Source organism: Bombus vosnesenskii, unplaced genomic scaffold, assembly GCF_011952255.1.
Source record: "Bombus vosnesenskii isolate JDL3184/JDL3185 unplaced genomic scaffold, Bvos_JDL3184-5_v1.1 scf7180000013264, whole genome shotgun sequence".
Classification (NCBI taxonomy): Eukaryota; Metazoa; Arthropoda; class Insecta; order Hymenoptera; family Apidae; genus Bombus; species Bombus vosnesenskii.
The window spans coordinates 6,596,365-6,619,945 of record NW_022882924.1 but is presented as its reverse complement, the minus strand read 5'-3'; the positions used below and the strand labels follow the sequence as shown (position 1 = coordinate 6,619,945).

The 23,581-nt window shown below is 39.8% G+C and overlaps 1 protein-coding gene across 5 annotated transcripts in view; it reads left to right on the top strand.

The window, feature by feature from the left end:
* Positions 1 to 23,581, top strand: part of LOC117235150 (laminin subunit alpha-1) — a 200,000-nt gene that overhangs the window by 144,727 nt on the left and 31,692 nt on the right. Inside the window, exon 2 of one of the 5 annotated variants that reach the window (XM_033496938.1) lies at positions 3,471 to 6,641. The exons of 3 other annotated variants lie outside the window; for them this stretch is intronic. In XM_033496938.1, coding sequence (XP_033352829.1) covers positions 4,277 to 6,641 — 2,365 coding nt within the window. In that variant the 5' untranslated portion in view covers positions 3,471 to 4,276. Of the gene's footprint in view, positions 1 to 2,813; positions 6,642 to 23,581 lie in introns of those variants that run through there. One more of the 5 variants, XM_033496911.1, reaches the window with a different exon arrangement.

Here is a 23,581-nt window from a genome sequence, read left to right as displayed (position 1 = left end):
ATTATAGTATATTCCACGATCAAGAAAAAAGATTTTTCTAACAAAAGAGGAATAGCGTTAGAATTGTTATTACATTTTCTAATTCTTTTTTCAACACTATACATATCCACAAGAAAATACACGAGCTTCTAACGATAATACACGTGCTGAATACTTTTGCAATTTGCTAGAATCTCTGGAAATAGAAAGTGTGCACATACTTGCATTACTCCACACACGTATATCAATGAAGATAAACCAGATATCACACTGCAAAGTCTATTCTTCCTCGTCTCGTGCAATTGCTCTCATTGAATGAATTTATCAATAACGTTATCGAAACTTCAAAAGCATCACGCGTCTTATCGATTACCAGAAATATCTTAACGTTTTGTTATCACGTTCCATTATTACATATATCTAAACGTGCCAAAGATACTGTTCGCGAAATTTATTCCCTTAAAATCTATTACCATTTTCATCGTTTGTTCCTCGTAAGGAGGAAACATTTTCGTATCCTTCGTATCCTTCTCTTCCTGGTCGCAATGAAAAAGCTGCGGCGCCTGGATCGCACCACGAGACGTATTGTTTACGCGCGCGTGGCGTAACCCTAAGGAGTGCGCAGAGCTTTTAAAGCAGGAAGGGGGCGAGGAAAAACGGGAGCATCGGATCCCACGACAGATCCTCTCCGATCCAGAGAGACAAGCGAGTCGCGTATACACCCACGTGCGCCGGTCGACGAGGTACGGAGAAGAGATTCGGGTTTCCCGCATGAAGGAGGAGGACGCGAGCCGCGAGACGAAGAAGAAGAGGAAAAGAGGAGAGGGCAAAGGCGGCTAATGGTAATGGTAGCAAGTCAGTGTCTCTCGGTCCGCCGTCGAAGCCGGTACATATTCACCTCGTCGTGGTCCACGTATGCACTCGGTCGCTTTTTCCTCGCGGTTTCGCGATATTTCGAAAGAGGGTCTCGATCGATCGTGTCCTCTCTCCGCTTGCAAGCGTTCACCTTTCGAAGAGGAACCGGCGGTCTCGTCGATCGACCGAGGACGGGTTCTTCGATCGAGTAGCTCTTTTTCTCTTCCGGTCAGCGAGCTCTCCCTTTCGCGATCTCTCCCCGTTGGAACCTTTCGATCCGACCTTTGGCGCCGTGGCTCTTCTCGCCCCTATGAATCTTTCATCGGCGCTCCCTGGCTGAAAGTGTCGACGGCCCTGTGAGTCGAAATCTTCGCCGATTTTTACGCGTAACAGGAGCGTCTCTCGTGGACACCGCTGGAGATCGCACGACGGCCCCCGAGGGAATGCGCGCAAGAAACGGCCACCGCCTGGAACGAGATTTCGTAGATCCGCGCAACCTCCTTTCTTGGTTGCCGTAAAAAAGAAAAGAAAAGAAAAGAAAAAAAAAAGAAACTAGCATGATTTATGAGTCGCGTCAATCGCCGCGGCTGATCCACGCCGCCAACTAACACGCGTCCGTCGCTCGTTCCTCGAATCGAATATTGGACCGATGGTTGCCATCTTCGCGCTATCTGTGCTCTGACGAACGAGGAATCGGCCAAGAGACTCGATAAGTGATTACAAAGTCGAAATGAACCTGTTCTCGTGGTACGGTTGAGGATCAAACGCGCTGTTACTTTCGAGGTTCCGTTGTCAGGTAGCGTTATTAGAAACTGATATTCCGATAGTATCCAGTTAGATGGTAACAAGTTGAGTGATATATTTTATTGAAACGAGAGGTGATCAAATTAGAATTATTAAACGAATGTAAAAGCTTGTCGAAGAATGTCACGGGGTTCGATTATTAAAGACTCTTGCAACGAGCAAGTGGATAAACTTAAACGTGGTCGCGAAGTCGAAGCTACTTCGTAAAGATAAGTCTACGAATAATTTGCAATAAGTTAGAACGATAAATAATAATGGAAGAACGTCGTGAACGATAGTTACGGAAAAGCCAGTGCCTTAATAGTATTTCTTCTCGCAATAAATCAGTGAACGAACATAGTGATAAATTCAAGTTAATGATTGTTAAACTATTTTCAAAGCAAACCTATTTGATAAAAGATCTCGAAACAACTTGACTTCGAAGACAACGCGGACAACGATCGCAGAGTTACATTTGTCCTTCGAATCGCCGTCGCAAGTGCAATTACGAGACAAACCTGCCTGTTGAAGAAATTATTATTATTATTATCAGTGACTCGGGTTAGGCCAGGATTTTGCTTCGCGACGACGCAATATACGAAGACAAACGCTGGTCGTAAATCTGAAATCGTGCTCACGAGCCTAATTAAAAAGCGAACTTGTCCATTGAAGAACGTCTCGAATTACCATGATCGAAGACACGTGTCTCAACAGTAATTTCTTTGCAACGAATCGATGAATGCACTCAGGTTATCGTTATCGCGTTAGTTATATTTACTTCTTAAACCGTCCTCGCAAGTCCGGCTTATTTACGAAAAAATTCCTCCGACGAATACCATCAAACGATTCGCGATCGACGAAATAATCAACGAACAATAATCGCAAACTTGAATCTATTTTTAAATCACCCTCGTAATTTTCTAACGAAAATCCGCTTACCCTAGAACATCTCGAGTTAACGATATCAAGAGCGAATTAATATCTCAACAGTATTGGCGTTCGCCACGAATTAACGAACAAATCGAGACTGTGATCTCACAACTCCATCGAAATCGCTATCGAAATTTTCGCGCTGCTTGCAACGAGCCAGCGTGCAAACTCGAGCGTTGATAGCAAAATAAAAAGTCACTCGAATCGTCGTTACAACTTGTATCCAAGAAATCACCAAACTATCAGAAACTGTGAAAATATCGAGAGAGAAATATCAGCAAGATCAATTGTACCAGCCGAAATCGCGTCAAAAGAGAAGATCCATCGCGCGTTCAGCAAGCGCACCCTTGTTCTCCAGTCCGCTTATCAAGGTCGACATTCTCGAAGCCGATCCATTGCTCGGAGATGACAGCGTGATGATAGAGGCGCGGAGGAACGTGCCGGTGCTTCCTGTGAGCATGGGGTAGAAATGTACCCCGGAAGGTCAGCGTGGACCCGGGGCGTCCTGGCCCTCGGAGTAGGGGCCCTGTTTCTGCTGGCATGGCGGATCGACACGGCCGGCGACGCGTTGTCTACGTCCACGCCGATCGATTCGGACAGGAACTATTTCAGCGTGGCTGTCGCGTCGTCCCGATCGAGCAGTCGGCGCGACATCCACGGGAAAAAAGAGGAACGGCCGAGCGACGGGCCGGGAATCGAGGGGCAGGATCGACAGGCTTCCAGCCAGGATTATTCAGCGACCGACCAAGAAACGCGGACCCCGACCGACGTCCATCGGAATGCCGAACCTGACGGGGAACACGAGGCCAGCTATTCGGAGGAGATCTCGCTTCCGTGGTCGGATCCTCGAAGAAACGAACGTCCGAAGAGTTATTTGCGCGGAACGTCGCGTCCGACGAGAGATTTCGCGACAACCGATGGAGGATCGGCGACGAGCTTCGCGGAATCGTCGGATTTCGTGGGAAGCGACGCGTCGGGAAGTTACACGGCCGATAAGTCGCCTGTAAGAAATTTGGAGAGCGGCGATGGAAAGAACGAGGTAGACGGAGAAGCTACGAGTTTTTCGATCGCGAGTTCACTCGCACCGCGGAATGTGGTGAAAAACGATGGTGACGCTGATAGGAAATCCAAGAGTCACGTGGTGGAACCGAGCAGAAGTACAGAGGACGAAGGTAATTCTAGATCAGCGGCTTATTCTATCGAGAAGCCGCTTCCGTCGTCCTACTTCGACAAAAATGATCTCGTAGAAAACGCAGAAGGCAATCGCGTGTCGATAGATGGTTTAACAAGAAGCTCGTTTCTATGGTGGAATGTTGAAAGGAATGATAAAAATGACGGTGGATCGAAGAGTTATTTGGTTGAAGGGTTACATCCGTCGTGGAGTTTCGTGAGAAATGATCGGAGAAACGACGATCGAAAGTCGGTAAGTTATTCGGTGCCAAGTTCCTTTCCAATATGGCATGTGAAAAGGAATGACGGCGAATCAAAGAATTACGCGGTGGACAGCTCGCTTCCGTCGTGGAGTCTAGAGAAAAAATATGGGATAAAAGATGAACACGATGGTGGTTTAACGAGTTACGCGGTGGAAAAGTCATTTCCGCTATTGGCTTCTGAAAGAAGCGATTACATCGGCAATGAGAATAATGGCGCGTTGACGAGTTATTTGGATGAATCTCTTTCGTTGCAGAGTCTGAGGAAAAACACGGGAAACGAAGATAATTACGGATCGATGTATTTCGCGGGAAATCCTATGGTTTCTGTAGAAAATGAAGATAATTACGAATCTATAAGCGATCCGTGGAACGGCGCAATTTCATCGCGGGATTTAAAAGAAGAAACCGATAACGCGTACGATAAAGGTAATGGAAAATCAATTAATCGCGGTGTAAAAGTGTCATTAACTGGCGAGGGAAACGATCGTTCGTACAACGATTATACATCGACAGGCTATTCTCGTGAAAATTCGCTTCTTCCATCGGATTCTAAAAAGATCGATCTGATAGAAAATAAGCGTGGACCGGTGTACGGCTCAATTACGAGGAAAAGCGAAAATTATTGGAATGAAAACTCCCTTCGGTTATCGAATGCTGAAAATATCGAGCTCATAGAAAATAACCGCAGACCGAGGAAGATCTCAATTACAAAGAGGGGCGATCTCGCGTCGTTGAAAGATCCAAAGAGACGAACGAACGATAATGATGAGGCGAATTATACGATGTTTAGGAGCGAGGAAGCTGGAAACACGAGCGAGCAGGATGAGACTCGGTTTTCGAAGGATGACGAAGAGACCCGCGACGCGTTCAATGGCTCGGCTGTCGGTGAAAGGAGCGACGTTAAAGAGAATTTGTCGCACCGAGTGAATGGGCAATCGATGAATGAAGTCGGGAAGAGTTTGGGGCGAAGTTACTACTCGGACGCGGGCAACAGCCTTTCGCTAACCTTGCACGGGCAACGCGGTGAAAACGATGACGAAATCCATGGTCTGGCAAAAATGGAAAGTACTGCTATCTCCACGCGATATTCTCACTCCCTGCAGAGCGAATTAAACCACGAATTAATCTCCGTAAGCGACGTCGAAAGCCGGACGCAACGAAAACTTCTTTCGTACGATGTATCGTCTTCGGCTTCTAAATCGAACGAGAAAAAAGAAATTCTTTCGAATATAAATAACGAAGATCCTCGTCATCGAAATGACCGATCAATCTCGACGGAATCTCGATTCGACCGCAGGGTCGAAAGGAAGCTAAACGTCGGATTCTCGGACGAGCTCGTCGCTGATTTCCATAATTCCGACCAGCTATCCGGCTTTGAAAAGGCAGACAGGGAAGAAGAATATAAACGAGACGAGGAATCGATCTCGGGATCGGCCGATTCCTCCCGAGCCAAGCCGCCTGTTCTCGCTGGAATGCAGAAGGACCGTGTGCTTTTTTTTCGCGAGGATCACGGGCCGACTCGATCTTCCGCAAAGACGTCCGAGACGTTCAGAAGCCGTAAAGGTCGAACAGTGGAACGGAATCGCGAGAACATCCTTGAAAGAGGAACGCGCGAGACGAGATCTCGCGATCGATCGCCTCCGGCCATCGATCCTTCCGTGGATTTTCGTGAGATGGACGCGGCGCAAGGTTACGCCGAGACACTCGCCGGATACGAAATAACGGATCGTCGAGATCGCCACGATGCGAACGTTCGTGAAGCCGGTCCTGCTTCCTCTCCGCTTCGTGGAAGCGGCCAATTGTTTGACGAACAGATAACGATGGTCCCTCCGGTGACCGATAAGTCGAACGCGGTGCAAGAATCGGCAGGCGAAAAGACTTTCGGTAAATTGAATTTACGCGATGGTTTCGCGGATATACGAAAGGATGGAAGGAGATTGGAGTGGGCAGACGGGATGTTGTTTGATACGAATAAAGTGCAACAGTTGGCGGACGAACAGGTAGATAGGAATATTCTCAGAGGAAAATTCTCCGGTCCGAACGAAACGCCATGGTTCGAGGGTAAAAACGTATCCGAACGATTAAATTGGCACGGCGACTCGTGGAACGATCGAAGATTCGAAGTGGATTCGAGAGATGGAAGATCGTATAGTTTCTTGGAACTAAGACAATCCGAGAAGGATGAAACGTGGCAGAAATTTTCAAACGTTCGAGGACTTGCAACTAGATCGCCAGATACGAAATCGTCGGATTCTACGGTTACGATACAAAATCTTGGAAGGGAAGACGAATCCGAAGAATCGAATTTGCTTAATGAGCTTTCGAAGGATGAAAAATTTGGCACGAAAGTCGCGACGAAAGATCAGCAATTATCTTCATCGTTCTTTCGGAAGGATGATTTGCACCGTGAGAAACAGTCGATTATTCGTCGAAAGAGATACACGAATTACTATTCGCCGCAGTCTGCCACCCCCATGGCATACGTGCACATTCAACCGGCGTATCCGGTACCAACGGCACCAGCTGCGAACCGGAAGTGCGTACAGTGTATGTTTGTTTACAAACCGTGTTCTTCGCCACCTAGACCTCCGCCATTTAAGAATGCTTTTCCGACGAATAAGTATCAGGATTTGGCACTAAACTGGCATGGACTTAAATACGGTGAGTAACAGAAGGTTAAACGTGAAATTTTTATTACTTTCGATACGTTTTCATCCAGCTAATCATCTAGTCGATTATATGTAGAAATATATTTGCGAGGGAAGAAGAAATTTTGTGCGTATTATTGTAATGGAATTGAATATTACTACAAATTAAACAGTCGTGTCAAAAATGTTATCAGTGTTGATTATATAGTTGATAGAGCGTGTTGCATCGAGGTAGGAATCTCGTGAGAACGTTGATTTCATCTGTTTCTTCGTTTACTCAAGGCATTGAAAGGAAAGGGTTTACGGTGTTTGAATGGAGTACGCGTGTAGAATCTTCTCTTGGAAAAAACGAATATGTTTGGAAGAAATAGGAAAAAGGATTGGTGAACGTGAAAACGATTCTGTGGTTATGAAGATAGGAGTTGTTAGGAAGAATTGTGAAATAGAAATAAAAGTTTGAGTGGAAACGTTTCTCATTGAACGTACAGGTGGAGAATACAGTTGCGTGCAATTAAACTAAATGTCAGATTTGTAATAAACTTGCAGCTAACATGTAACAGATAATTAAATTCTAGAATAGCTTTTCTAGGGTGTGAAGTTTTCTAAAGTCTCTAGCGTACATTCTCCTTTTAAACTTTCCATTTCGTATGATACCCATGTCGTAGATAATAAAAATCTTGCAGGATAGTAAACTAAAATTCCAAGTTGTTCCTTGTAGCTTTTATCGCGGATAATACCGAGTGCATAATAATTAACATGAAACGTTAAACGTCATGCTCTATCTAAATGCACGTCTAAAACAACATTCTAATAACAAAGTTACGTAATCCTCCAATGTTCGTCCGAATTATTTATTTATTTATTAGGCATATAGTACAGCAGGAGACAATAAATATAGAAGTTACAACGTTGCAAAAGTTAAGTTACGAGTACAACAGAACAGGAATAGATAAATAGATAGAAAAAGATATTGCATTAACGATTGTTTGAGCGTTAACTATCGTAAACGCCGAACGTCTAAACCTGTGAAAGGAGACATAGAAGAAATCAACTCGATCAGACATTACATTAGCATAGCGCATATCCTGGTAATCGCGTCGCTGTTTCTAATATCGTTCACGAAGAATTCAACCCGGAAAGCCATAGTATTACGCAAAGAACGCGAACATGCGTTAAAATTTACAACCCGAGGAAGCCGAGGGCAATCAACGAGATTATTTATAACCTTGAATTTAAAAAAAAAGAATATCGGCTATCTTGTTCCTGTTCTCCAACGTGATCGTAATATTCAATTTATGAAGTATGGGATCATTATAAAATTATGGTCGCGGCTGTATACCGAACAACCAAACGCACGTGACATAAAGCACAAGAATTCATGCTGTATTTTTTTCCACAATTTTCGTCCGCTTAGATCGATCGTGAAAGACCATATGACGCTAGCATATTCCAAATGGGATAAAATCGAAGAGTTGTAGACGATTCTAAGGGCGGCAGGATTTTTAAAATGCCAATAAAATCTGATTAAAACACAAAAACGTATCATTATATATCGGTTATTTTTAAAATTTGTAAAATTGCGGCGTTTGCCGCTAATGGTCTAAGAAAAATGCATTACACGAAAATACAGTGCTAAATCATATCAGGCGGGCTAATCATCTCTCTTTTCCTCGCAGAAGAAAATGCACGTGACTTTACAGCGGAAGTCTGCTTGTACCGCGCTCGACCAACGAACCTTAATTACGCTTTTTCCGTACGTTCACGGGGGTCGCAAAATTCGTTGAACGTATAAAACGTCGCTAGAGCATATCCCCTGGCGTTGATTGCAATTTATTGCAGCACCAGGTTCATTCCTAGAAAAACCGCGCCGACGAAACATCGCTCGGTTAATGAGCCGCGTTCGAGGCTCCTCAAGTTCGCCGCGAGGGTCGAAGGTCGAATCTCCGATCGACCTAACACGAGCGGCCGTGCCTTCACTCGACTTCCGTTTTCTCGGTCGGAGGAACCCTGAAGTACGGTTCGTTTCGCTAGGTTTGCATTTCTACGTCTTCCGATTACCATGTTTTTCAGACTTTTTTTAAACATTCATTCTGTAAAACTTCTGTAACTTTTCAATGTCTCTGATAAAAGTAGGAATCCGACTGTAACTTTTCGTCGAATAGTTGAATATCTCATCTTTCGTTTTATCCAGCTATCAAATAATTTTGATGGGACTCTAAGGGATTTCCAGATTTTGAAAGAATCTTGCTAGAATTTCCAAAGGATTTTAAAAACCTTCTATATGATTTCTGTGCAATTTTAAGGAAGCATTTGTTGTCAAAATTAATAAAAAAAAGTAGCGGAGAACTTTCGATACGTTTTTTTATCTTACTTAGTACATCCTGATACGATTTTGACTATAAACTTGTCCGTTGAAAAATATATATAAGCTATATGCTCGAGACAGAACTTGTTTATTGGTTCTTATCGTTGGCATTTCAATACCCTGAAGAGGTACGGTAACGATTACACCGTGGGGTAGAGGAAACGAACGAGAGGAGGAAAAACGTAAATGGAAAGAAAAGTTCCACGCAAAGGTATTTGCGTAGGCACGTACCATTGAAGAACGACGAAGGAACTAAAAATATCGGCATATCAACGTGTCGGCAGATGTACGTGTGCATTCGCACGCAGAAAAGTGCGTGATGTCTGAGCAAAAGTGTGTTCAAGTAGAGATGGGATCGAGAGAATCGCAAGCGCTTAATAAAACACATTGTCCGAATAATTCCAAAAGTCATTGTACCGCTTGCAAACAATTCGAGAAACATACTTTTTGCACTGATCATATCGAAGGATAAGAGAAATAGTAAAAGCAATCGTATTATTAATTTGTAGATAAGATATCGACTAACGAATGAGGATAAAAGTAAAATGAAATATTTTTCTGTGTAACGCATAATAAATGATGGATTTCACTCTGCCACTATCTTTCTCAAAATCATTTTTCTTTCTCCTTTCGTTTAAATTTGTATAGTATAAGCCATCTCGTCGGTTTCATAGCAGAGTGACACACTTTACCCTTTATATTTATTGAGTTATCTGTTCTCAATTGGTATGGATTTGGTAAAAAATAGCGAAATCGTTCGATAAGAAGTTTATTGTATCGCAGACCTAGATCACCTAATTAGAACACCGATGCACATAAAAATCGAGGCTTGTTTGATTTGTAGGCACAGCAATTATATACGAATTTAATTAAACATTTATATTATACGAACATAACGACACATGAATATAATTAATCATTTAAAAAACTTGAAAGACAAAATATATTAAAGTTAAATAAACCAAATAATTGTTGTAAGGTTTCAGTTCGTATAATTATTGTTCTCGTTCGAGTAAATCAAATGTAGCAGTCGGAACAGATATCCCGATCTGAGTAAGAGTTAATTCAATTTTTAATATAAAAGAAACTCACGTTTCTATTATTCCAACATCTTTGTCTCCGTATTAGTTCAGTTACGGCAGGTTCTACCGTATTTCGAAATACTTGCCAGTTTTTCCAAATTACATGGCTGGTTTTTTACCAACCACCATCGCTGTTATTTAAAATACTTTCACGCTACTGCTATACGACTAGTTTTTTGCTCGCATAGCACGAACTCCGGCATGGATTCCCATTAATTACGTCACGAATGCGGTTAATGACCGGTATCAATCACAAGAACGTACAACATAATCGAATTGAACACGATTCTTTGCGATCGTTGGTAGAAATGCACGGTCCTGGTGGCCTCGGTGAGGATCTTGTTCGCCGTCTTTTAATTAACGCCATTCCCATCAGCTAATATTAATTGAGTTTTTTATTTAGTATATGTAACGTTCCATTTATTATTACGAGATAAATTTTTTGCTAGTTTTACAGATTGCACGTAATACTCAGCGATTTTATTGTAGTATTGGACGAACATTAGGTTCATTTACTTGATTATGCAATTTTCAGATGCTTCTTAGTAATTGATATTGAATTTTGAAACCGTGAGACATTTTCAAACACATATTTGATTTATCAGATTGGACTAAAAGCTTTTTTGTTTCTTCCAATCGAAATGTCCATTTAAGTTTATCAGGTTCTTTTCTCCTAAGAAAAATAATTTTCTTACGTGTTTCCTGATCTTCTTTGATTTTATGAAATCTTAAAACAATTCTGATATATATCACATATTTTTTAGATCAATTATAAGGTCGAGATTATTATATCTGAAACGTTATATGACATTTTTCACATACTACTACCTCGTTGTATACAAAAATGATCATAATCCGTAAATTGTAATATTATGCTTCAATGAATTTGGAAGACATTGTCAATGCTTCCTCGACATACTTATAATTTTTAGCCTAACTTCTTCCTTAACGAACATCCAAGACTTCGTTCTTATGTCTCGAAAGTTATGAATCGACACAATATCAGCCGCAATGACACGATAGAGTACCTAACTAATTATCTTTGCGTACGTATTTTTGCAATGTTATACCGTGACAGATATCACGATCTACTATTTATCGGGTACGACGCATGGTTTCCGACCTTTCTCGTTCGACTATACACAGATTCCAGATGCTATCTGATAAGAGATATCGAAATTGACATCGTTATTTGTATAGCGCGGTACAAAGAAGCGATGCACGTGTTGCAAGGATATTTGTAATTAAACTCGTCGTGGTCGCTTTGATCAAAGTTTGAAAAATACCGAGTATCGGCTACACGTGCATTTTCGAAAGATGAAACTTGGAACGAGCAATTACTCGTATCCATAATTAGTGACTGGTTATACATCATCGCCGATAGCAAAATCTTATGTTTTAATTACAAACTTAGCGGATGATATACGGAACGAGTACTAGAAATCTTTGTCTCGATTTAATAAATTATTAAACGTTCAAGTATAAAAGTTAACGATAGGTGGCTATCTTAATGTTTCGTTATCGTCCGTACTATTATTAGATATGACATCTTTTTTCCTTAGTTGAAAGTAGCGAGAAAAGTTCAGGTTTGATAATAGCGTTTGTTAAACTAGATTTGTCATCGTATTGGAAATATTTTAGCAATTACATCACGAAGTAGAAGAGATTCAAAATAACAGTTGTTTTAAACATTTTCTGGCAAAAGATCATCGAGTAAGAATTAATTTCTCTTAAGAAGAATTATTTAAATGGAAGCCAATTACTGATAAACCTCGATGAAATTTCTCAAAAAGGAAATGATTAAAGAATATTAACTTTCAATTGTTCTCGCTACGATAACCATTATAAATGATCAAAATTTTGGTAGTAACCAATATAAATGATCGGAATTCTTCTCGGTTATTATATTATCGATAATCAAAATAAAATTCGATAATGGTTACCGGTAACCAAAAAGAAAAAGAAAAATTCCAATCATTCATACGATTTACTGGTAACGAAAATTAAATTCCCCTTATCGATAACGATTATCGGTAATAAAAAAAAATGTTTGATTAAAGATATTATCTCTTATAGCATAACATTAAAATTTTATCTTATAGAAATTACGATCTCCGCTAAGTAGTCGTGTTTATTTTAAAATATCTTAATTAACATTTGAAAGTTACTATAACGAAAGAGTCAAATAATTATCTGAAATTTTATGAGAAGTAACAATCTTTTACTAATTTGTAACGCGTATTATTAACGTCACCTTAGTCAGATCATAGCGCAAGAAGATTACCGCTGAGGCTGCGTGAATACCGTGCGAATATTCGCAATGTTGCATGGCCACCCGTGTCAGGGTGGTCATCCACGTGCACTGGCCTTCGAGGAAGGCCTCGTAACGCGCTCTTTATTAGCGCACTGCTTGCATACCTTTATTAACATTCCGACCGGCGACGATGTAACTTGTCGATACGAGGATGGGCTGATGATCGGAGCCAGAAAAGAGTTTTATGCCTCTCGATTATTAATGGCAACGAGTGGTGAATCTTCGAGCACTGTTACATCGTATAACCATCCACTAGGAACTCGTAAAAATAAATTTCTTGATTTAACAATGACGGAGAATTAACGGTAACGGGAAAAAACGTCAACTACGTTGCTCACACTGTCTTTTATTAAGCACAGTATCTTAGCATACGATGGCATCGACAAAAGTTTATCGAAAAATTGCGAAGAAACGTAAAATTTATAGGGGTTTTAGAGCTTTTGCTTCGTTGTCAAAATAATCGCTGAACAATTGGTCGTACTCTTCGAGGAGAATCAGAGAAAGGAAAATTCATCGTAAGCCGACGAGCATATCTAACGCGTTAACAGACTTGCCTTGACTCAGAAGAATACATAGATTTTAAGTTTTATGTTAACAGCTACTCGATGCAGCTACTCGGGCTTCATTTTTTACTATAGTAACTGCTCGAAAAGTCCACATTAAAAATGGTAATTTTCCTCGTAAAATTTTAATTATAATTACATGGTACCACGAAAGATCAACATGTGAAATTGCCGCACTAAAAATAAGTGTTAAAAATAATGAGATATAGTGACTTTCGTCGAACTAGAATTACCTGTAATTCTAGAGACGATGGAGGAGAAAAAACATTGGTGTCTAGACGCATCCGCACACGATCTCGTTTTTTCTTTCGTTCTATCGTTATTTCCATGATTTGAACCAACCACCGGCTTCTGATTTCTGAACTCGTTTTGTATATTTGTTAACGCCATAAAAAGCCGAAGAATGCGAATGAGACCAAATATTATAGAAATTATTATGCGAATAGGAAGGAAACAATTTATAGGCTACTTAACATAAGAGTCTTATTACAAACTACTTTAATACAAAATTGTTGTTGAAATTTTCTTTCTACTCCCTATCGTTTTAATTGTATTTTCCGATCGTCGTATCCTCGCAACGAGCCGTCTTGCATTCGCTCGCTCATTATATCCATACGCATGAAATTTAATCATCGTTAATAACCGATAATTAACTACACATATAAGCCAATAACTATCTATAGAACCGCGCGTAACAATTACGGTTAAGCATTGTCGCTGTAAGAAAAAGAAACTTTGCCATTTCAATTCTCACACATTCTACCAACGTTTCTTCTAATCAACGTCCGTCAGGTCGTCAAAGCATCACGCGAGACGATAAGCGTAATTTACAACGATATTACGGCACCCTCGAACCCTTTACCCCTTCTCTAGCCTCACTACCTCTATTTACTCTTATTTTACGCCGTAAATTTATTCCTGGTTTGCTCAAACATATACGCACGCACAACGCACACACACGCGCGCGCATCGTCGTAGGTCTGGTCTTTCCTCCTCTTTTCTTATTTCCTCTGCAATAAACGCGCTCGAGATGTTCGCTCGCGGTATTTCATCGCTTCCTGCCGTAACCTTTTCAGCAAGACAGCGGACTTGGCCCACGTGCACCAGGTATGTACAACGGGACTCTTGTGAAAATGTGATTTACGGCTTGATTACCAGTCGTATCGCGCTCTTGCTTTCCCTTCGTGCCCGTGTAGACGCGTTGCTGTCACGTGGATTTGTCGGACGCCGCGAAAATACCAACAACGAGGTAGAATCGAGGAAATCGCTCTTGGAATTCGACACTGTAGTCGATCGAACGAGAAGAGTCAGAAAGTACGAACAAAACGGTCGCGTGATATTCACGTGATCGATGCCGCTGTAGTTATTAGCTGCCAGGTATCACCGTTTGTGGAAAAACCTGTAGTGGAATTGCCTTAAGCCGATTTTACGCTGCGTCACTTTGGAGGCACACAGCGGATTTCGCTTCTCTTTTCAATAGGCGGATGAAAAGAAAGATGAAAGCAGTCGTCAGACCCTTGGCTCAGCCGAATTAATCCCTTAACCTAGGATTTACGTTCGAGAATTTTGGTTTGGAAATGTAAACAAGCTATTATATCAAACCAAATGTAAATATTACGGGCATAGTACGTAGCAGATGATCGGGTCAAATATAATATACAGGGTGGTTGGTAACTGGTGGTACAAGCGGAAAGGGGCTGATTCTACGCGAAAAAAGAAGTCGAAAATATAGAATAAAAATTTTTCGTTTGAGGCTTTGTTTTCGAGAAAATCGATCTCACTGTAGATCGTTGTCTCGATGGAAAAATTAAAAAAAAAAATAAAAAAAAAATTTTTATTCTATATTTTCGACTTCTTTTTTCGCGTAAAATCACCCCCTTTCCGCTTGTGCCACCAGTTGTCAACCACCCTGTATATTATGTTTGGCCCGATCATCGTACTACGGGCTATACCCGTAGTTGTAGGTTAAGGGGTTAACAATGTTTTTAGCAACCAAACTGTGACCCAGCTTTGCCTCGCACATGTATCGAGCACGTGCACTTGTTTACATCTACTGACTCGTCACGTTACACCGACCGTAGGTGCAAATTGCAATGCACAACGAGTGCTGCAAATGTAAACCTTTGATCTCAAATAACGAGCCTGACTCGCCAATGTAGAACTGCATTTATCTGAACCTGTAGGAAGACAAACAGTTTATAGAATCGGAGTTCATGTAATAGGAGCTTACGCAAATGAATTCGACTGACGGAAGTTCAAATCGTTAACTAAAATTTGGTTACAATAAATAATGGTAATAACAGGAATTTTTATTCCTGCATCGTATTTTATGCGTGAGTTTGTATGCAAATTTATTTTCTCGTATTTCAATCGCGAATAGAAAAGTGAAGCCTAAGCAGGGATGTGTTTCACCTATTTAATGTTATATAACGAGTACTGTATTTTGGATGTTTCATGTGAATTCTACTCGTAAACTGGTCAGAATTAAGAGAAGAATTTCAAAAATGTCAGGTATGTCAAGTATAAATTGTATTCCAAACAATTAGTTACCAAATCCCTTGTTCTTACATATTTATCTTATATCTTCCTAATATGATGGAACAACGAACCCTTTTTTAATGTAATACGTATACGTCGAAATAATTAAAATAATTTGTTAAAAAACATTGAGCCTATAGTCGTATATAGATGCAAGACACGGAGAAAGATATACATATTTCACTTATCTGTATGATACTTTTTAATTACATAGTGCTGAATTAACAATCGTATAATTGGTAATAACAGCTGTTTCCTCCCGATTTTCGTGTGGTAGATGATTAGATGTTACCGCTGGTGCATGATTAACCAGGATAAAATGCCATTTATCATGCTTTCACTGGAATATCGAATCAAAGATACTCGGCGCATTAGCAATTCAATCGAATCGATCTCGCTCGTGCGTGTATCATTTCAACGCGTTGACAGCTGTTATTCGTTTTATCCGTGAAATAACGTCTCCGAAGCTTATGTAACGAGGTTGTAACTACCTTGTTTGTGCCACTTCCATACAACACCAGATTCCTCTAGCGACAGAGAAGGACATTTGCAAATAAATAACGCAAGTAATATAATTACTGCTTAAGAATGAAACTAGTTATCGATCAAAATTGTTAGGATGTTCGATACTTAGTTGGAAATTATACATTCGTAGATCTTACAGAAACGAATTATAGCTCGCTGAATGAGATTTCACACGGGCTACTTTCAATTTGAATAAAATTTAATCGAATAGAATAAAACGAATTGGATGTTGCTCGATAAATTTGTTATAGCAATATTCTGTCGACGTTGTACGTGCATATATTTCAATTTAATAGATTCAATTAGCCAGGATTTTTAATTATTCTAATTAAAAATTTGACTCGGTGCTGACTATCAGAACGCAGAAGTTTTTAAATCATTTCATTCATCGAAATACAAGCCTTAGTTCGTCAATCACTTCGTCAAACCTCTCGAAAGCTCGCAAATCCCTCTGCTACAGTCTTAAACGCTCTCAATCAATCCCTTCACCAGTCTAAACAAATCCGATTGTATTTCTCTTCTCTAACGAGGCATCAGGCGTATTCTGTCGATGAATCGATCGACAGACGCAACGAAAATAGCTTCGGTGTGCTATTTATGCAAGAATGGTTGCAACGTAGAAAGTGTCAAAACAACGACGACGACGACAATTAAACAGAAACTATCACGAATAAACAGAAGGAAAGTTACTTTGGTAGAAAACAGTTGCACGACGTGTGCAATGGGAAAAAAATAAGAGAACGAGTTGTTTCAAGGTTCAGACAGAGTCTCCTAATTCAGGATAAGGACAAAAAATTCGTGCAGCCAACGTTTTTACCGTAGTATATCGTGTTTAACGGGTGTGTGTAGACTTTCGTGACTGACTGTAGATCGTAGATGCACGAAAGCGTGGAATCAGGAAAAGAAGACGAGGAAGAGTTTACTCGCAGGCTCCTCGGAGGCTGCCGCTTGTTTCCTTCGCTCGCAACATACAATGCAATCCGTTGCAACGACGCAACACGCCCGAGGCAGTGCAACGCAACCTGCGGCCGCTTTGAACTGTTCTTGCAGCTTGTAGATACATATATGTATAACGTGTCTCGTGGTATCTCCAGCCAAACACGAGAAGTCGAATTTCCTTCCACCTTGGCAGGAATTTCGGTGCTCCATCTCCTCGGTAACTAGCTCGTGAATTATATTTTTTTATTGTTCGATAACGCAACTGGTCCCTTAACGTATAAATTTTTCTTCGGTTTACCGATAGAAAACGATGAGATTTCTTTGCGATAAAGATAATTCACGATCGAAATGGACGTGATGAAAAATGGATAAAATATTTAGTAAATATTTAATATATTAAATATCGTTCTTAACGCGAGGTTTTATGTATTACGCGTTAAACGTAAAATATTTGAACTGAAAAAGTAGCAGCCAACGAATTTTTCTCTCATTGAATCGGTTCAAATCGACTCGTAGCATTACGCACATTACATGATTCATACTGATTACAATACAGTGAAAAGGTTTCGTTTTACTTTTTCGATTTATTTTTAATAGAAATATCCGCTCCTTTGGTTTCCCTTACGCGTCACGTAATTCCACGCAACGCGCAATTTACACTTCCTTAGATCGTCTAAACGACGACATCGTAGAAAGTACTTTGAATTGCTAAACAACGTCACCTTTACTTTCAAACGCTTCAACTGTACTGTGTAATATCCATCGTAAACTGAAAATCCTCGCTAGGGCGTATTATTCATGACACATTACAACCCCTAACACGGGAAACTTATTTTACCATTTAATCTCAGTGATCTGGCTCTGAATAACATCATCCATCCTTGACTGAAAGAAAAGAGGTAGAAAAAGGATACAATATCATCTTCCTCAATAATTTACCATCAACTCCATTTCTTACGTTATACGCAATCTTTATTCTGAACGGCGCCAGGTACTCTCGGAATCGTACTTATAGCACTGGCATTTATAATTATGTAAATCAGCTTCGATTAAACCAGCGAGTCCGTGTTTTCCTTCCTTCGTGTTTCTCTTTTCCTCTTTCGTCCTCTCGTTCCGAAGCCGCGACGCATCCCGCTCTTTTTCCTTCCGCGAGAGAATGAATGGAGGCACGCGTGTTATTTCGTAATCTGTGGCCAAGATCTTCCTGTAAATTTCGGCACCAACTACGTTACTGAAATTCCATTTGGCGACCGGACTCGCGTCTTCCTCTCTTCTCACCTCTACGTGTATCTCAATCGGCTTATTTCATCTTCTACGGTCCTAGGGATAATGACCACCCGATGCACAGTGGTCGTGATTTACAGCAGAGAGAAGAAGAAAGTGAAGGATTACCCTTATTTGCAAATTTACCTTTCCTTCTGCCGTTTCGAAGCGCTAATACTATCGCGCACCTATTTAAAAGTGACCGTTTGTTTTTTACCGAATTATGGCTGAGTCACCCATCGGAAGCGTATTATTGTTGCACTCTTTGACTCGACTAATCCTTTGCGTCTGACTTATTAATCTTACAACCTTTTGTCACGAAGTAAGAGAAGTTTCGAAAAGTTTGCGAAAATGTTTGAAAAGTTTTCGGGAGTTTCGTAAAGTGTAGTTTGAATATCAGAGGATCTCTTCCTGGTGATTTCTTGTTTCTTGTAGCTTTTAAGGTAGAAAGTTAGTTTAAATAAAGTTACTGTCTAACGCATCAGTGCATGATGGTTTAGCATGGTTTAACCATCCTAAGACACCTTCTTCTCTTAAGTTCTCAGAAAATATATTCAGATATCGTCAAACATATCTGATAGATATACGCTATAATATATCAGGTGCGAGGAATTCTTTCTTAACTTTTCGAATTTCTTCAAATCTTTATCTAAAACCTATGCCAACTGTAATTCACAAAATTATATCTTTGCCTTCAGGTCGCGTACTATCCTTGCGGTGGCACTCAATAATCTTTTCTATAATTCTTCGAATTCTTTTAAACGATCTTCTCTTACCATAATAATTAAGTGAATAAATAATTCGTAAATTTTGATCCATGTCTCGTTCCTTGGTACCAAAGGATTTCATCTTAAGTAATAAACAACAATAGAAGAAAAAGAGATTTTCATTTGCACTTGGGTAGAGGGATTTTTCTTCCAACCATCCGGACCGCTCTCTCTCTCCCTCTCTCTCTCTCTCTCTCTTCTTTTCTTCTAGGAATCGTAAAAAACGGAACCTGGGATGCCGGAATTCTAACCTGGGTCTTGAAGGTTAGTAACCAACTACGCTAATTACCACGCTACAGTCGTTCGGCTAAAGACAAGGTCACTGTGTAATAAACCACAGAATAGGAACCGTTGGAAAATTTTGTTGTCGAGTGCCGCTACAAATGGTCAAACGTTGTTAAGAATTATTTTACAGAACGGAAAATCGATCTAAAATGTCTCGATGGTTTTCTTATCCTACCAACGCGTTAAAAATCCTCAACGACGATCGTAGAAACGTCAACTTCGTTAGAAATCATTCGAGGCTGCTATTTTGTTTCGATTTTCACCAAACTGCGGACAGCAACCTCAGCACGCTGCCCGGTTCACATGGTCAATTGAACTTTACGTTCAAGACAGATCGTTGGAGCTGCAATGGTGTGCAGCATTTTCAGGTGATTCGTATCCCGGAAAGAGCAAAGATCAGGAAAAAGCACGGCAAACAAGCGGCGAATCGACATAAGTCTACATCTGACTATCTGGATATCCGTCTTCTTCTTTTCACGAGCGCCCATAGATTTCGTGTTTCCTACTATTCTGCTCGTGTACGTAACCATCACGGTCTCGAACACGTTCACGCTGACTCTTGCATCAGATCTGGCTACACGTGTTATTATTCAATAACAGGTGTAATGCCAGCCAGCACTATGCGCCTCTAATCCAGCCGCGTGCGAGGCAAACAAAACGTAGATGCACCACCGGATACCACGGCCGGTTATTATCTGCATACGTGAGAGTACTGGCAGTTTATACCTTGTGTTATATGGTATATGGTATGGTATATGCATACAAGGTGTTCCAGTATCGTAAGATATATTATTTTTGCAATTACGCTACAGCTATGCTACAATCCTTGAATTCGTACGTTTCAATTTAACCCTCGTTTTAACAAACGAAAAGTGATTTAAAGAGATGAACATAAGACTGAAACGAGAAATCGCGTGTATCAATCAGACTTTATCACGTATTTTTCATATTTTGTTCAAGACGAAGATATCTTTTAAATACCTTAATTAATTATCTCAATTATTCAAAGATATTTACCATACAATTTCCTTTTTCTTTCTGTACGTTCTATGTTTGAAAGCGTTGCATATACAGTGCATTCTTACCTTTATCCCATCGAGTGAATTCTGGTTATAGGAATTCAGTATGAAATTTATAGCGTTCTAGTTATCGGAGTAAAATACGACATAATTTGGAAACTTGAAAATGGAATAAGCGCTTAGGAAGAATACATGGTATTGGAATAGCCACGATCACAGATATTAAAAAACAAAAATATGATATCGAAAATTAGCATATCCTGGGCAAATTTTATATTTCCAGAAAACAGCACCAATCATCTTACTTATTATATACTTACTTACATACCTTCTTCGATATTCCACGCTCGTTCGTACAAAGTTTATCACGCGATATTTCCTACATTCCATCGTGTCCGCCACACGCCCCCAATCTCTCGCCATTACTTGCAAACGCCCAACTGCCATCGATTTCCAGCTTTTCGATGTTCTCTCTATCGGAGCAACGAAACAAGAGATAAAAGCGAATCAGCCGGATACGCGTCGCATAAATAATTCCACGCGTGTATTCCATAGTGACGAAGATCGCGATATTCCGCATCGGAAACCCACGACCGGCGAGCGTAATTAAGTATGAGCAATTAAACAGTGAGTCGTGCGTCTATCCTTCGTCTCGTTATTCCACGAAACGCACGTTGAAATCCGCATGTCGATTAATCGCGTTGTCGTTGTTATCAAGGATAGTTTTTAGGGGAGAAGGTGAAGCAATTTAACGAAGAGTAACGTTGGCGTATGCAAAGCTCTTGTCGTTTATTAGGATATCGTCTTATCGCATTTCCCGCTGGAATCGCCTGATGAAGATGATAACATCAGCTGTTTAATCGTATAGAAGCCGAGATTAATTGGTCGATCGATAAAGAGAGAGAGAGAGAGAGAGAGAAAGAGAGAATGAGGTTTTAGAAATGGCATAGCGAGAAAACTGGAATTCCGAGGAAAGGCAGAAAGGCTACAAAAAATATTTGTACATATCCTCATTTTCAAATAAAATGTTTTCTTTCTTAATCAGATTTCACATTTCATTTTCATAGTGTTAAACTTTCGTAGTCATATGAAAACGAAACGAAGCTTAATGAGTTAACTCGTGAAGAGTCGACCGTTGAGGTAACATTTCATTCGCAATTTTTTTTCAATCAACATACATTATCAAATTCTACTTTCGAACAATGTTGCTACGGAAAAGAACTCTAAAGAATCGTTTGCTATTTTTATCGACCTTATTTCTTCTGGCTAAACTTTCATCTATTATTTATATACTATTTGAAATATAAATTGAAATACGAGCCATTGTAATGTTATAATTAATGAGTCCTTAAAGTGTTAATAAAACAAATGGCATGAAACTTAATGTATTCGGTCTTAATATAGATACATACGCAATTAATTAATATATAAATGCGATAATAAATACAATGACGTACTTCTGTAACCACTGTACAAGTTGAGATTTTTCTTGACTAAATCGTAAGGGCGAATTTTCAACGTTGTTTTAGTATGCTGCTATTTCGAATTGCGAGTTTTGCGAACGAGAAAATAACACGTTATTAGCTGTATAATCTTGGTTAGGGCAGATCAAACGTTGCAACCGTCTTTTTACGTTTAACCCTTAACACCGCAAGTGTGTTTCTCAAACACCACCGATGTGCGGCGCTCTATTCCAAATGTGCTTCTCAAGCACCACCGATGTGCGGCGCTTTATTCTAAATGTGCCTCTCAAACGCCATCAATGTGCGACACTCTATTCCAAATGTATTTTTGGGTCTTTATTGCCAATTGTTTACAAATAAAAAATAATACTCCTCAGTGAGTACTGTGAGATCTGTGAACCTGTGTTTTAAAAAATTCCACACATTACTCAATTATAATTAATATAAACATTGTAATCAAAATTATATTACTTCTCAAATGAATAAAGTAAAAGATAAAATAAAATCTGACACTTAAAAACTTGCAAGTCGAAGTATGATGAGAATAAGTTGGAGTTGCCGGTCGATATTGACGATTAAAAGTCGAAACGTTAAGGGTTAATCGTAGATAGATCTCGAGTACAGAAACGAATCTTGACCCTCGACAATGGAAGAGTCAACGAGGAAGTCTCATTGCTGGGTGAAAGAGAATACTAGATTCGCGATGGGAACGAGAAGTAAGCCACTAGCCGACGAAAACGGTTTAGCCTAGCGTGATGTAATTTTCTTATCAACCTACTCTCTGAGTTATGAGATAATTATACGTTGCGCTATCTTTGGTGAGAGATACGTAAATGCTTCAACATTTTATGCATTTTACGATTGTCAGAGCTGTTATAAATTATAAGCGATCAGGAGAACTGATACTCGAGTGCTCTAAGTGATTATTAGAGTCGAATTTATTTGATGTTTGAATAATTTCATAAGAATTTTTCAATGAAACAGAGTTTCCTTTTTCGTTTGTGACACGTGTTACAGATAAGTTGGTATTGTACAGGGTGTCACATTTTAATCGATCCACGCAAATATTTCCTAATTATTATTACATTGTACATTATTCGAAAAAGCGTTTCAAATAAAACTTGTCCTGTTTCGAAGGGGATAATTCTTTGATAATTATCTACAATAATTATTATATGAAATAACTTCGTGCACTAAGTAGTTCCATAACGAATCGAAATGTCGTAGTAAAAAATCGTATGGAAATGCTAAGATTAAGAAGAACAGAACCGTAAAATTTGCTGATCGCGAGTGAATTGCTTTCGAAATTACAGAGACGTTCCTCATCGAGAATACTTAAAAATCAAGTTCGCATAAATTAATCGCACACTGCCTGCCCACAATTTGACCTATTTATAATTCCCATAAATTCTCTTATTCGCTGTGTACGGCGGCAAGTAGGAAAAGAGATGATTCACTTACTATTATACCGCTAACATCGCATATTACTATGCTACTTAATGTTCGATAATTTTCTAAATATACATAAATTACTACACTCTCTACGAATACGGCGTTTCACCATCCCATTTGTTTAACCTTCATCCAGTTCATCGATCCTCTATACGAGCCCGGAGTAACAGAATTACTAAATCGTTACGGAAAGCGTATAGAATCACATGAGAATTACAGCGATTAAATAAAGGAATTACGCGTAACTACAATTTCACGCGATTAACACGAAACCTCGTATAATTAATTTAATATCTTTATCAAATCGAACGTACTTTACTGCCAGCTTCATACACTCGTACAAACACGCGAAAATAAAAGTTAATTATCAAACGGTAA